This window comes from Bactrocera tryoni, chromosome 1, assembly GCF_016617805.1.
Source record: "Bactrocera tryoni isolate S06 chromosome 1, CSIRO_BtryS06_freeze2, whole genome shotgun sequence".
In the NCBI taxonomy this organism is placed as follows: Eukaryota; Metazoa; Arthropoda; class Insecta; order Diptera; family Tephritidae; genus Bactrocera; species Bactrocera tryoni.
Window position 1 is genome coordinate 339,297 of NC_052499.1, and position 17,225 is coordinate 356,521.

The 17,225-nt window shown below is 38.5% G+C and overlaps 1 protein-coding gene across 2 annotated transcripts in view; it reads left to right on the forward strand.

The window, feature by feature from the left end:
- The first annotated feature begins 8,425 nt into the window (after positions 1-8,425).
- Positions 8,426-17,225, forward strand: part of LOC120773409 (steroid receptor seven-up, isoforms B/C) — a 36,720-nt gene continuing 27,920 nt past the window's right edge. Inside the window, exons 1-2 of one of the 2 annotated variants that reach the window (XM_040102278.1) lie at positions 8,426-8,678; positions 8,831-9,968. In XM_040102278.1, the coding sequence (XP_039958212.1) occupies positions 9,221-9,968 (748 nt within the window). In that variant the 5' untranslated portion in view covers positions 8,426-8,678; positions 8,831-9,220. Of the gene's footprint in view, positions 9,969-17,225 lie in introns of both variants that reach the window. The other variant, XM_040102286.1, reaches the window with a different exon arrangement.

A 17,225-nucleotide genomic window follows, 5' to 3' on the forward strand; every position in this document is an offset into this window, starting at 1 on the left:
CCCCAGTACCTATAGTTGACTTTTGCCCGAAAATGTGTGAGATATACAATTGAAATTCAGAAATAATCCTTTCCTGATAATAGTAATTATGTGTATCAAGAGTGGGTTAAATCGGGTCAATACTTCCTTGAGTCCCTATATACTTAATATAAAGAACTTCCCGGTGACTTTATGATGGATATATCGGCCAATATTTGATTTATCTTAATGAAAATTACAGAACATGTTTTGCTCATAACAGTATAACTTTGTGCTGAAAATGTATACAATTGGGCGAAAACTTGATCCAGCCCCCATATATGTAACTATTACCGAACATCCGGCTGACTTTATTCCGTGTGATTGGTCATTATGTGTAAGGTATCTTATTGAAACCCAGGGAAGTTTTTTTTAGTATGTGGCACGAGAACAGTTAATAGATAAAATGAGGTCCTTAAAAATTTACTAATTTATTTAAATGAAAAATGTTTCCAATGAAGTTTGACGTGCAGCAAAATTTTAGCTAATAAACGTAGACCTAGGATTACAGACAAATTCGGTATAATACTACTTTTTGTTATCGACTTTTCAATGTTTTCATTAAACGGTAGAACTATATTTATCGAGTATTGTCGTATCACTAAAAAACGGCTGAGTTACGAATATGTTAAAATTGCATAATGTTTGCATTAATTGTCGAACTGTTTAGTCAAATGTGCACTGCGGCATCTATACATACATATTTATTACTTATTTAGTACTTGCGCATATGTATGTATGTACGCATGGTGTTTGTACATAGACTCAAAGCGTGAATAAAGCTCGCTCATTTCATGAATTTAAGGCCCACATACATACATATGTGCGTCCATGTGTATGTAGGCCTTTGTTGGAGCGACTGGACGGCGGGCTCATTGGCGATTCGGTGAAAATACATACATATAAACACAATTTGTGTGCGCATGTCAGAAGGTCAAATAGAATACGAAAGCATTACCCCACTTAGCGCTGGTAACGAGTAACAAAAGCACTCCCAACGAACGACGACATCAACCAACTTAATTTATGAGCTGTCAATAGTCGAATCCGTAAGCGCACATAAAGCGGTGGACGCTCACATGTGGACTGACAGACAATATGGCGTTTCGTTCATTTTCACGGGGTATGATACAACATATCAATATATACATACATACATTTAATCAAACGCACTTACTATGGCATATATATGTATGCATGCTAGGCATATGTAAATAAACAAACGAGGACAATACTAAGCATATTAAAAAAATAAAAAATTTTTGGAAGTTTTGGTGATATACTATAGTATATCTCAACATTTTCCCGTTTTATATCGATACCCTTAAGCCAGTCATGCACCTCTTTTAACTCGTTTTGAGAACAAGTTTACTCTTAGTCTGAAAAATAGTTCTCAGTGGCGGAGATAACCTTCTCATTCCAATCAATAAGCTGCCCGGCGTTGGAAATAAAAGTGACAATTCACAGCGTAATTCGACCAATTTGCCTCCGGTAAAGGCAGCTGTGTAAAGCGATGCTTTTCCTGGTAGAAGAGTACAGTTGCCTGAAGGGAGCGCCAGCACCTATCTCAGCCCATTATCTCATCCTGTATAGGAAACACGTTGTCTTTTAAGATGACATATTCTCAGCTTCAATATCCAATCGAATTCAAAACTGTGAGTCCAATTCGCTCAGCCAGGCTAAGTACTTATCGAACCGCTTTCGTAACTGTATTCATATTTTAACTATGGTAATTAGATATTTCTTCAAATAATTATCGAACATGTGAATTATGAACATTTGAATTACACTAAACGTAAATATGTTTGCTTATGCGCTTATGTGTAGTTATTCACATTCAACTCTAAAACAAGGTTAATGAAGGCCATGGCCCACTAGCCGACGATCCAAGGCAAAGATCACACGTACCACGCTCGTCCTATGATCATCCCCGAATGCAAGGCATTTTAAAAGAAATGTCAAATGCAAATTCATGTTTTTGAGATGTAAGAAATAGCCACTGGTCTGACCTTTTGAACGAACAAATATTGCAAAGAATAAAATCAAATTAACCTCAATCCTTGACTGTCATCTAAGAGTTCACATCCGCACTGAAGCTGTGAAGTATTTACTGAGATTTTCCACCCCAATCACGCATGTGCAGGGCATACATATGGTAATGTGTATCATTTGCCTACCTAGGAAGATTGGTCAGCGTTGGTCAGCGGTGCAGCTGGCGTTTTGTACACACACTGGTTGCATTTCATAAATCACCCAAAGAAAGTGGAATTAATTGCAAAGCAAAGAGAGTTTTCTTATGATTTTCCGCTTGATTTCTGAAATTTTACACTATTTATTGAAATATTGTGCGTAGAACTTTTTGTGGGGTGATTTTATGATTTTTACTTCTTCGTAGCGCACTTTCTTGTCCATGATTTTGTCATTTAAAGTGCGTATCTGCATACCATGCATGCCCTGGATTATGTTTGCATTTTGGTCAGCGTGAGAAAATGTCGGGACTTTGAGGTATTTTTGCTAAGATTTTAGATTCTTTGTTCTGAATGCTTAGTCCAGTTTTAATGAAGCGCAGCGATTTGTGGTCAGGAAAGTTGCTTTCATGTTTCCAACAAATAACTATTCAAGCACAGAGTTCTAATAGAGGAGAAGTTAAGCTACAAAACTATGATTACATTTGAACCCTAAATTTTTGAACGTGTCCTGTTGTTGCGCAACAATTTACATTTAGATCTAAAAGCAGAACGAAAGTGGTAAGATATTCCAGCTAGGTCCAGCCCTGTTAATCTAAAAAAGAATTTTTTCTATAAATGGACAAAATCAGACAACAGTCACCAAGCATTTAAAAATATTGTTCTGAATATATGTATAAACAAAAAAATATAGGGAATTAGAAACATTTTTTTAAATGATGTTGACCCGTATCCCTTTTAGGTTATTCAGGCATAACTACTAAATTTCTTGAAAATTATCTACTACTTACTTTTTCCGACAGCAATGAGCCCAATGGATATTAGCTTCAAATAACATTAAAAAATATTCTTGGGTAATAATTTTGTTCGAAAGAATATATTATCAAAAATTTTCTAATCAAACTTTTCCGATCAGTTTTAATTTTAAACAGCTTTCTTTGGCTAAAAAATAAGTAATAATATGACCTTTATTTATACGGCTCGGCGCTTATCCCTTCCCTGTTAAAACTAATTTACTTTTGGTAACATTCATCTTTGTGGATAAAGAGAAATTGATTTAAAATCCCGAGTTAAAGACAAAATAGCAAAATACAAAGTCTGACAAATTTTTCATTCGATCAGTTATAGAAAGAGGAAAGAGAGAATGCTAAAAGGGAACACCAAACCAACTAACTTTGCAGCCGCTGGCTGACAATTGCACGCAAAAACTGAAAGCCACAAGGAAACAATGAAATTGCAAATACAAACTGAAGCAATATGTATAACTGCTTTGGCCATCAGTTTAACCAGAATGGCATGGTCAGGTTCATGTGGTCCTGGACTCTGGCTTTTCAACACTTATTCATAAAAATGAACGACGGAGTATTCGTGTGGTTGGCCTGCTGGCTAGGTGGTTTCCTATTTTTTTTACCCACTACAGAAGCGCGCGATGAGCAACAATAATAACAAATGCAGTGGGCAGAGCGCTAACGTAGAAGACTTGTGGGAGAACAAATAGAATGAAGAAATTGTAGAAGAATGAACTACAGAAAAGTTGATTGATACGGTACAGGGAATTTACGGATTCGAAGTCTTTTCAGATCGATTTTTTTTAGTAAAGTAAGAGGATTTATTATGTAGATATATTTTTTACCGATATTGACACCTGGGCTCTAATGCTCTATATAAGACATATTAGACTTACATACATACATATGTATGTATGTACATATGTACATATGTACATATACATATGTATGTATGTACATATGTACATATAAGTTCCTTTTTTTAATTTGGTACAATCACCAAACTTGGCATTCTGAGCTTTCGTAAAAGAGGTGGACTGCAGAGTTCTTGTGAATTTTCCGTATCTCTTCATAGAGAGCAGATGTATTTTATAGCATTATAGTCAAAATTTTCATCAAAAGTGGGCTTAGCAAGCTTGTGCCCTAAGTCAGCAGTAAGTTTGAAATTTGTTTAAATTAAATTTTTTTCGAAGAGCAATGAAATATTTTTCTAAGAACATCCAATGACAACTCAACAGAGCAAGTCTTTAATATGAAAATTAGATTCAAAGTGTAAAAAGGAAATAAAATTCATTAAGATAGTAGTACAACAATCAGTTGCCCTCAAACAACAAATTTGAGCCGTTGTTATTGTTGTACAATCGGTATTAGTAAGAAAAGGAAGTGGAGGTGGCATAACCGCCCACAATAATGGCGTCCAAATACCTTCCGGTGAGTGAGCAGACGAGAGGTGTGCTTGGTTCGGTGACTGCCTTCAAATGTTCATGAAGTGCAAAAAGCCGCTCAAATAGGGTTGTCAGTATTTAACCCGAAAGGGTGGAGGTGCAATGCATACATATGCGCGAACTCTGCTCGCCGACGACCAGAACCTCGCCGACGACTATTGAGTCAGCGACAAGCAACAACCGAAGTTATGCATATACATATGTATGTACTCTCGATGGGTTGGCGGGGCTCCAAAGATGCTGAGAGCGCTGCGATTAGTTCCATTTGCAATCAAAGCACAAATGCAACAACAATATTCATCAAACACAGACAGAAAAAGGAGCAATGTTAAGTTGGGCAACTCGATTCAAATCAAACAAACAAACGGTTGTCCAAGCAATTACAACAATACCAATTGGATGCTTCGTGGCACATGGGCTAAGCTCCAGCAGTTAGAGCAAAAGAGATCTCGGCTGGTCCGGTAAGAATAATTCGATAGTGAATTCCTATACATCGGAGGTGGACAAAAAATGCTTTTGAATGAATGAAAGAGAAGAGAAGTGAGAGCGAGAAAGCATATGTGCAATTCTGATGGCCAATAGGGGCGTACACTCAACTTAAGCGAGTGCGAGCAAGCGCACCGACACACACTCAATTCAAATGTGGTTAAGTTTTCCGAGAGAGAAACTCAACGAAAGCTAATAGCGAGAAGCAGGCAAACGCAAGAGCGCTCATCTGCACTTCTTTGCTGTTCGACTAATGCAAGTAGGTTCTCAATTCAATATTTTGAGTGAGTTTTTCTGTCACCTCTGAATACCAATTGGAATTTCGTTCAAACAAGAAAAATATAATAACAATTCCAATAAGAAAATGAATGGAATTAATATGGTGTGGCTTGGCGTCTGCGTTGCAGTATTGAGGTTGCTTGCACAGTAAGAAAATTGTAAACCCCATTGCTCTTTTGACATGGAGCAAAACTGATCCCTGTCTGTATGGGTTAGCAGATATTAGCACCTCTTTTTGTATTCGTTATCGCGCCCTACCACATCGAACGAGGAGGAGCTCTGCGCAAAGTGAACCAAAGCCAGGAAAGAGAGCTGGCTGTTCAGTAAAATAAAAAAATAAGCTTTTAATCAACCAACCCTGTCCATGATACTTACTCGTTTATCATCCAATTGTACGCCTGCTCCCCGACCGTCATATCAGTACTCCAAGCCCCTCTTGACATTTACTTGCAGACATACATACATACATACATACATATTGTAAATACATAGTATGTATGTACTTGTGCTAAAGCTTAACGGTAAAAAGACATCCAATACAAAAAACTGTTTTCAGTGGCTGACTCAGTGAAAATGGAAGAACTGTTCTGACATTTTTCTTGGACGTCTAGTATGAGAGGCACTTATTGCCCTCTAACCAGCTGCACTAACCATAGTAAATACATATGTAAAGTATGTCATTTTTAAATGTAGAGCAAAGTGTTAGTATCAGTATTTGCCCTCTGAGCTGTTAACTGGACTTGAAAGCCGCTGGCATCTCCGAAATTCAAAGCAATATACAGTTACAACGGTATTTGAAGTATTTGCGACGAACGGTTAGTTCATATTGTTAATTTTGGCTATTAAAGAGCACATGTACATATGTATGTATGTATATGTATGTGCATATGTATGTACATACATACATATGTATGTATATTCCAACCTATATCTAAAACGCATAAAGGTGCATATTTTAAATAATCAAATGAATGAATAAATTAAATAATGCCACATCTGTATATTAGTATATACATATGCACATATGTATGTACATAGTAAGTATATAAGTAAAAATATTGTGACGTCGTTTTGAATTAGAAAATTTAATTGCAATATTAATACAAACAGTTGGAGGATGGACATGAGGGTCAGCGGTCTAACAAAAAATATAACATTTACGTAAGGTCGAATAAGATGTTTTGTGTCTTGCGGCTCATTATTCAACTTTACTTTACTTATAAATGTCAAACAGGATAGAAAAGGATTTTCAATAATTATTTTAATTCACAAAGGTTATGTAGTCATGGGTCGGATCGTTCCACTGTCCACAACTTTTGGTAAACTTTAAATCTTCTTTCACATATTTAGATAAGATGGACTATGGGCGAGAAAGTGCTTGTTAAGTAGTTTGATGACGAAATTTTAGTTTGCGTATTATTCTCATTAAGTTAGTAAAACATAAGGCAGAGAAAATACATTAGAACATATTTTTCAGTTCAGACGCTCATTCATTTTTGTACATACTATTCCCATATCGCAAACACATTCACACATAAAAGTCTAACTGTCACGTAAAAATCCAATTATGTGACCTAGTATATTCTAGTTAGAGCTATGGCCAAGGGACAGCATAGAAGTAGCCGTTTGGAGTGAGCAGAATGCCAAAGGTAACATTAACTTTGTCACTCAGAAACCTTAGTTGTCTAACTATTTTTCCTTGCTATTGCGGAATATTGAGTTAGTTCGATTGTAAAAGTTGTAAGTCTAATAGGATTTAAAATTTGAGAGAAATTCTCAATAGTAATTCGATTATACAAGTAGAATATTAGACCTTGATTTGTAAACAAATGAGTATGTACACGCTTGCGTGGATATTCGTATTTTTGAAAATATTTTCCCTATTCTTGAAATCATGTGATCATTTGGGTGTTTCAATGCTTTAATTTTAATGCTACACATCTTATTAACCAACCATAAGAGATACCTTCGATTCCGACGATAGTGAGTGTTTATAAATCTAATTGGACTTCTGTCGATAATGAGGCATTTGATACCTAATGATGATTTACATTTGCTTTCCAGATTTCGATTTAGGTAAGTTAGATATGTATGTACATATATAATTATGTACATACATATGCACATTACATATCGGAATTTCAATGTATTCAATTTAATTTGCCTATGAGTTATGGGTATGTGCATTTGGCTGGTTAACAGCATTTCCATAAATTAACCAACCAAAAGCGATGCTGTCAAAGACACAAACATTTTAACCAGCGAACGGATGGAGAAACAGAAACACCAACATGGCCAGTAAAGTATCGCAAACTATCATACGAAGTCATTAAAAATTTGGGAGGGATTTAGTGAAGTGGAGTAAAGCTTTTCACTTTAAGTGGCTTTTACGCTCTTATCGAGCGAACAATACTTTTTGCTTATCATTTTCGTATTGTTTTGCGCTTTTTGCGATTAATGTAAAAAGAGAAAAAAGTAACAATAGCAACAATAGCAACAACACACTTAAAACTGTCAAGTAAGTAGCTGCAACAGAAACAACAACGACTTGATGTGGTATATTTAAAACGCAAAAGCCAGCTCACAGATACGAAGTAAATGTACTAATAAGAAAAATGAGTTCAATGCAGGCCTCACTCTTTGCACCGCTCTACGACGAACTCTATCTCACACAAACCTAACAAACTAATGTTCTCATACCACAACTCTCAATTCGAAAACTCACATGAACAAAAGGAGAAAAAAATCTAAGTGCGAATGATATGAGCTCTTTTACCTGGTGTGAGTGGAGTGGAAATGTCGTGTCTCCCAACTGCATTGAACCAGCGCTGAAGCATAAACACCAAACACACTGCGAGTGAGTTCTAATGGATGTGTCGACTCTACCAAACACTTTGGGGGTCTTGCCCGGCCATAGAGCGCAGACATAGGCCACGAAATCGCTTATACCACTACAAACAACACCACCAACACTACCACCACCTCTGGTACATCTGTACCGCCCAGACGCAGCACTTGCGAGTGAGCGAGGCAGTGCAACTTCCACTCAAATGCGGTTGCTATCTGACGCTGGGCGTGCGAGAGGTGCAGACAAATGAAGGCACGATTTAGATTTCAGGGTGGTTGACTGGGGCTAGCAGCACTGCTGCTTTTGTCTTGAGCGTATGGTTGTTTATCTTCGCTCAGAGCTCTGCGCCAGTGTGTTTTATATTGCGCTCATAGTGACAATGTGGTAGCATTGAGTGGTGGAATGAGAGATTTGTGTGATGTGTCGTTAGGTCGAAACGGTCGAGTCGGGTCGGGTCGTGTACCTTTTGCCACGAATGTTTTGCCAGTCAGGCTCTAAAAGGCCTTACGAAAACAGCAAAAAATTTTAGTTCGCATGACGCGCATATCTTCCGAATCTTTGAATAAAGTTATTCTTATATCTCGTTGCGTAGTTATGTCAAGACGGAGAATATCTCATATTTTACTAAGTGTGTGACAATTAAACAAAAATTAAAGATATTTACAAAGTCAACTGAATACATCAATTTAAGAAATTCAATAAAATACGCGCGTAGTGTGATTCAGAATATCTAAGTTGTAAAAAAAAGAAATTTTGATTAATTTTTAATATATTTTCCAGCGCAGCAACGCGTTATCTACAAAAAGTGTTTACCAGAAAATCTTTTCCGGCCATAAAGAATAATAAAGTGAAAATACATATATATGAGTGTTATGAAAAGAAATTCACCATTCAGAAAATGAATGCTGGCTGAAAGAATATACAGATAAAAAATACAAAATTAAATGGAATAAACAGTTCTGAAGTTTTGCATATGTTTCATTTTGTGAAATTAAAAAAGTATTAAAAAATCACGCAGTGCGAACAAACGCGCAAATATACACTTGATTACAATACAGATATATACACCACCTGGGCTAGCCAGTAAAACGGTACCGTCCCGTCTACCGTTGACGGGATATTTGCAAAGTGCATACTTCATTTCCCTCTTACACCCCGCAAGCCGCCAAAATGATCACTCACAATTCGTTGAGCGTGTATGGTGGCGGCGTCATGTGCGCGTCCCCATCCACTGCTCCTGGTTTCTTTAATCCGCGACCGCAGTCCGGTGCAGAGCTGTCCGCTTTTGATCTCGGTCTACCCCGCTCCATGGCGCTGGGTGTTCCACCGCCCTCCGCATGGCACGATCCCAACCTAGGCGGTCATTTGCATGCTTCCGCTGGACCCGGCTCGTTGGCGGGCACAGCAGGTGCAGGTGGCAGTTCAGTGAGCACTGGCGGCGGCACAACGCCATCTAGCGTTGCCAGTCAACAGTCGGCCGGTATCAAGCAGGACATTTCTGGACTAACGGGTGCCGGCGGTCAATCCAATACACACAACCAAAGCGGTCACCATGCAATCAAAGAGGATCTCTCCAGCCTGACGGCAGCTTCAGCAGCGGCTAGTGCAGCAGCGCACCATGCAGCGGCAGTGCATCATGCCGCGGCTGCCCAACAAAATCATGGGCAAGAATTGGGAGTCATGATCAAAGGCCAACAGGCGGGATCGAGTTGTTTAGGTGCGAGCACTACAGCGGGCGGTGGAGGAAATAGCGGCGGCGGCGGTGGAAGCACAACGCCTAGTTCCCAGGCGAATAGTTTACATTCACAGAGCAGCAACAGCGACTCCAAACAGAACATGGACTGCAAACAAAACATCGAGTGTGTGGTGTGCGGAGACAAGAGCTCCGGCAAACACTATGGCCAATTCACCTGCGAAGGTAAGTGATCGTACATTCTTATACATTCTGTACCTATATATTTGGCAAAATTCGTGGCAAAAGTCGATTTAATTTCTCTAGTGATAAAATAACATGGCGTGCTCAAAGCTTTTTTAGTTCCTATAATCCCAGAGATAGTACATGGAGATTATAATTATTTATTGAAATGTTTAAATCGTGAACCTTACGATTTTACATTGGATTGTTATTGCAAATAGAATCAAATCGCAAAAAACTTTATCGCCACTGCACAATATGCGCCCAATCTTATACAATCGTTGACCCCGAAATAGAAAACACTCACTACAAGTCAAAAGCGTTATCAAAATTTCCAAATCACAAATCAAAAAATGTCATTCAATATGTCACGTGAGTGTACGCAATATAACGCAATGATGTTTCAATTGCCATATTGCCAATAAACCATAGGCCGATGCATGAGCAGAGTCCCTTGAAAGTGCGGCTGTCAAAATCCAGATATGTGCTCGTTATGTGTTGGTGTGTTTGGGAGGGTAAATGCGAAGTCATTATAGACTGATATTCACGATTCATAACTTTAGCATTATTTTTCTCTACTTGGTTGAAATATTTAACAAATAGTGGAATGCTGCAAATCAGCGAAGGATTGGTAAGCGCGACCAGATGACAAGCGGTTTGCAGGGTTGTACGAATGTACAAATATATGTATGTAGGTAAGGTGCCACGCTCTCGACGATGACCGAAGAGAAACCCCTCCAACACACGGACAGCGGAAACTAGAAATTCGTATGGTTTGATAGTTTGATAGCTCAATGCTTAGTCGCCGGCGTGAAGTGGGGATATTTGGCGGCACAGGGGGCCTAAACTGCGGCGTTGTTCCATTGTTGCTGATGCTGCGAAGCGTGCCTGCCGCTTTCGTTGAATTTTGACAGTTCAGGTGAATTATGAGAGTTTGATGAGTTGGCGAAAGCCTACACTACAATAACAATACGTCCATAAAAAAGTGATACGTGCGATTGAATAACTGATCAGTTATTGCGCACACTGAATAATGTTACTAAATAATAATACAAAACTCATCAGAATGAGTTTGTGCGCTTTTGGCATGTTAAGTGATGCTTAACCGGTGTGGTCCCATTTCGAACTTTTATGATGGTGATGTTGAAAAAGCGCCACCAAATTACTGATAAATTACTTCAATTCAATTATGAGGCATTATACTCGCCTACAAAAGCGAGTCTTCATGTGAATATGTTAAAAAGTCTTAATGAAAAGGTAATCAAAGTTACACTAACAATAGCACATTTCTGTCGCACAATCGGAAGAACTGCAGTTATCTCCGTCGGCTCCCCAACTGATTAACCGATAAGATAAGAAGTCAGAGCCATCTCGCGGGCAATCAGCTACCAACCTAACAGTTGAGCGGGCGGCCCGCCAGCATCGCGACTAAACACACAAGCGCTTAGGCAGTTCGCGCGCCTGAATTCACGAATGTCTCATTTCATATCTAGATAATTGCAATTTTTCAAAAGCAATTATTGTGCAAACATGCAAATTACACACTTAAGTGCGCGCCTTCGTTCTAAAAAATCTGAGGGAGAACACACGGACGAATGAGCAAGTGTTTGTAGTATATAAATGTAGCAGATCTGATAGTAATAGTCGCTTCACTCTGTTTGCCACACCATACTGGCTTCATGCAGAGGCAGGACAAAGAAAACTGCATACTGAGAGGACGCTCAAAATTCCATTATTATCAATTACTTAGAAAGAAAGACGTACATTTATGTACTTAGATGTATGAAGGAAAGACAAATATTAACTTCATAGAAACGACACTTTTTATGATATAATACAGTAACACAAAGTCCACAGTGCCGGCAACCTTCTGCTAAGTCTATCTATGTCCAGCGGGAGATGGTCACATGAAAGCGTACTAAGCTTTTGGGATGTTCTCTTTTTACATAGTTACGCATATATCCGCTTAATACTATTGTTGTTGTTCTTAAGAGGTTCTTCAAGATATAGCAGATCTGATAGCAATCATCTTTTACGAATCTTTATTTTTTCTTGCTCATATTTCGTATGGGCAACCCTATTACCCACACAGACACAGCTATACGGAACTCTACCCAAGTCCAAGTCACAGTGCAGAGCGGAGTAGAGCGTGCGGTTGCCGCGGCAATTCTTAACACTTACGCGAGGTGCATACAATAAGATCGGCCGTTGATAGCACACTTTAAGCTGTTGTGGCTTCAGTTGGCTAGAAGTGGGATTGAGCGTGCAACTATTTGTTGCAAAAGTTATGTGCGCTTACAAACCGAACGCACAACACTGTTGGGCAACGACTATGAACTTGCAAATACCATAAGCATAAGTAGATATCAAGGCATAACATTTCTTCAAAGATATTCTTCTGCAAATGTTAAATGAAAGCATGTGATCATCGTGCCTAAATTGCTAATCACTTTGTTTGTAGAACAGCGTGCCAAATTTGTTATGAAGCTTAGGAAAATCTCAAAAACTTTTAAATAGGAGCCGGCATTCGCCTGAATATTTACCACCGATAACAGCATGAGCCACAATTGCGAGAGGTGAACTATGCGTGTTCATTTCGTTTTCTCGTCCACCTCACAGGTATTCCCTCATCTATGTGAACAACGCAAAGATCCCGTCGTATCTGCTGTATGGTATTGTTGTTTTTGTGAATTCTTTGTTTGGTGTTCAGTGCTTACGTTTGGCCTAGTCATGCCTCTGTTGTGTTTGTATCCATATGGATGTGTGCATGCTCAAACGTTCATATGGCCAGTCAGTGCCCGTTACTACGTTTGTTGTTCTTGCTTTGGTTTTTGTTGTATCTATGTTGTTATATGTCTGCTGCTTGCACACCTCAAATGCTTTCATGTCATGCCAAGCCATCCCCATCTCAGCGCAAGACGATGAAACCTTACTGCGGCGTTGCCTCGTTCTCTGCCACCTATGCCAACTGGCTTTTCTTATACGTGCATGTGTACACACATATGTATGTATGTACATATGTAATATGTACGCTCATACCAATCTACCGACATGCTCATACAAGAAGATTAATTGTGGCAAACGCGATTTCTTTTAAAAGTACCCACAGATATCTGGCAAATATAAGCACATAAGCGCACGTAAATGAAAATTGCAGTGGTGATGGATACACTGTACCGAAAAGCGCTAAGATCAGTTGAGTAGTCGTGCTGGACACGGTGTCTATTGCGAAAGGACATGTAGGAATAGATGGATAGACGTGCTGTTGTGCCCCTATGTAGATAAGCCGATTTTTCTTATTTCATATTTCCGTTTTTTTATTTTTATTGAAGCGGAAAGAAGAAAGCCAATGGGGTACTTCATACTCGTACATCGACCATTAAGAAAATGTGCCAGCAACAAGCGCTTTTGTGGAGAGCGCGGAGAGTTTGCTGTGCCATTCTGCTAAGTTTAATAAAATATTCTAGTTTACTCAAGGTTTAATATTTCAATTTACTTAAGCAACTAATTCTATAGGTGTACGAACATTATTCGATATTTAACTAATATAAATTGTAAATTCACAACGCGAAACTCCTAAAAATTTACTCTTGACATGTTAGACAATCTGCTAAAATGACACCTATGAACGGGGAAGTGCTCACACTTTGACTTGACCAAATTTCTTCTCCCAATTGGTCCTAATTGTAGTTCATCCTACACATGGAAGAACCTATAACGGCTGATGGAAAATATGAGCAGCTTCTCCTGACGGGAATATACTGAATACCGTCTATTGTTTTCAGAAAACCTTCCTAAAATTGGTCGCAAACTGAAATTGTAACCATGTTGTGACTCATTCATATGGTAAATTTACCAAATCCCTGAGCACGAACACCTTAACACAACATTAATTGCGTGCTTGAATTTTTATATTTTATTTTAAGTACATTTTTTAAAAATCGTGTAAAATTAATAACAGCCAAAATTAATAAAAATCCAAAATGTTGGAAATGCCCAATATTTTTCCTTGAATGTTGGCGCCTTTGTTCTTTGAATTCATTTTGATAACTTTTGTTAAGCTTCACCGAAATATCACATAAATCATGTTCATACATATATATGTATGTATGTACACACCGACGCGCAAATAATTTTCGTGTGTGAAGAGTCTAACTGAGGCGTAGTATCTGATCATGTGCGAAAACACTCATTGGCACAAACAAACATGCACACAAATGTAAAGGGCAAAGCATTTAAGCATAAGTATAATAAATAAATACGAAAAAATAAGAGGAAACTAAGAGCCTGCAATAAATGTTGCAATGAGGAGTACAACAACGCCCACTTATTACTGCAGATTTTCAGCTCAAGCCTGCCTTTGCACAAAAAGAATGTTAATGAACAGAATCGGAAGACTCTGGGAAAATTTATTAATTGGCGATATCCCCCTGATTCTCTTCCCTTTCCATTGGACATTTGGTTGATTTCTTATTAGTCAGAGCAGGGAAATTTGAAAATTGAATTTTGAACTTCTCATAAGCACGCATGCAAATAACATCAAAACATGTCACTACCACTACCATAAAAACAGGATTTTGTTATTTCGAAGTGATTCCCCCACCCCAGTCACCAAAAGAAGCTGCAACAGAAAATTGAAACCTCTCTCTCTCTCTTTTCTAAGTACATACATATGTACGCAGTCTGAACTTATGTTTTGCATAAGCATAGCAAATTTTGATAAATTATTGTGCCAAAATAGCGAAGCTCAAACGACTTTAAGCCGCATTGGTTTTCCTGCGTTAAATGTTGCGAGATCTGCGCAATGAAGGTAGTGAGCGGTGAAGTTCCTGCTTTACGCTGTCTTTGTTGAATTTTTTATACTGAAATAAATCCAAATGAAATGCTGCGTTATATACCCAGACAGACTGACGAAGGCATACGGACGGATAGGAGCGCAGTGAAAATATGTGCATACGTGAAGGGGGCGGGACGGCATTGTCATGAGCATGTTAACGACCAAATAATAAGTCACCGAAGAAGAAGCACACAGTTTTTGCCTGCAGAATAAAGACAACAATAAAAAACAAAATATGCGAACATCTCATAAAAGGGCGAATGAAAGCAAAAGTCGACTTTGGTAAGTTTGGCCGCAACTGTTTTAACTTGCTGGTAGATGCACGGGTACTAGGGCGATGAGGTAAAGGCGAAGAGATTACTGGCTAGAATACGTATGGCGGGGAGACGAGAGAGCTATGGTTGAACGTTCTGTTGAAACCAAAACATGTCACTACCTCTTGCGGTCTTAATTTGTCATAAACTTATTCTTATTTTCTTTAACATTTAAATTCAAGAGTAATTTTGTTAGTCTAAGAAAAATTATAAGGAATACAATAAAAATCTTTAACTTCGGTTGCACCGAAGCTAAAAACCCTTCAGAAATGCAAAAGTTTTCTTGCCAGAACTTGATTTTGATTGGCCAGTTTGTATGGCTGCTATATACTATAGTGATCTGATCCTAAATTTCTTCGGAGATCATCGCTTCATGCAATAATTCATGCAAAATGTCTTCAATATACATATACCGTTAAATGAGGAAACTTTCCAAGGAAGCACTTGATTCCAATCATTCATGTTGTATGACGGCTGTATGGTAAAGTGGTCCGATATCGACAGTTCCGACAAATGCACAATTTCCTGGGGAGAAAACCGAGTGTAAAAAATTTCAATTGGATATCTGAAAAACTAAGAGATAATTCGTCCCGCCATGCTAATTCTTTGGATATAAGTACATATATTTATATTATAAGGTCTCCGACGTATTCTTCTGAATGTGTTTTCATCGTGGCAAACTTGTATGTATACTCTGTTCAGGGTATAATTAGCAAGATTGTGATTGAAATAAAATAAATGTATAGGTTTTTTTCTACTTTGTCATACATTCGAAAATATTTGAAGAAACTTATATACCTGAAGGGTTATACTAGTTAGTTGTATAAGAGTTGCAGCCTCAGCTATCCTTGCTTTTCTCTTTTATGAACGTAATTACCGGTTATTTTGAATATTCACTGGGGTTCTTTAACGGATATAATACAAAAATTTGCTCTTATATAATGCACAACTAGTGACAGGGCCGTTAAAAGGAGCAGCTACATCGCATAATGGATTTAATTAAAAGGCCACACAAGTTGTTTGCCACTTTTCAAATTAAACATAATTCAAACCGCCAACATTAAACTACACAATAACAGTTATCTAGTACACAATCACATATTCACTACCTACATCCGCTATGTCCATCGGTCAGAGTCGGAGGAGGGATCTCATTCGGTCGAAAAAGTTGCGCTTACTGTGTCCACACGAATTGTTTGATAATTCGACAATCAACCTAACTAAAAGTACGTAAGCATCAGCATATCTTGCAAGAAGTTGCAGGGCGTACGGTATACTCGTCGCTAGTGGCCCAGGCATTGCTTGTAGGCTGCATGTGATTAAATTAACAGAGTCGCGCTTCTGCAACACCATCGTGCCACAGGGAACGCTTTAATTATTGAACGTGGGAACTGGTTACCATTGACTGCTTCCCTTGCCCCTTTCTGCTTTTTTACTGTTATTTATAATAATTTTATTTGCAACATTTTTTTTTTATTTCGTTGAGGATGGCCTCGCACTCATCTTTCGGGGCTGCTCAGCATCTCCCCACTGACTCCCCGTGCTCATTGAGTTGAATGATTTCTTTTGAATATAAAGAAGTTGTATGACAATTTACTATCTACGGCGTTTGCCTTTTCTATTTGCTACTAATTTCAAATGCATAAAATTATGAATGTTAAACATTCTCATCGCGTCATGAATGAAGCCACACACAAGTAATGGTTTTCGTCTGTGCTAGTTGACAATTTTTCCCTCGTTCAATGGCACGCATGCGCCGCTGGCCAACGACGCTGTCGACTAAATGGCGCAGCGGCAAAGCGTCAGCTCACTAAGTAGCTGATTTATTGCTCGCATTAATTCCGTAAGACGCGCGCGGGCATCACTCGTATGCATTTCGCTTGTCTTCTGTGCAGTTTCAACTTTTCTATTAGACCGCTATCAGCGATTCAATCGTACACAATAGACCAGCAGGTATGGAAATATGCAGTGCCGCTAGTTGGTAGTCACTCCTGATCACTGCCTGCGACAATGTAGTTCTAGAGTATTCCATTAAATTGTGCATAATACTTGTTGTTGCTTTTATGCTGCTTTTGGGGCCATTCCGTTGCATTTTAATGATTATTTACA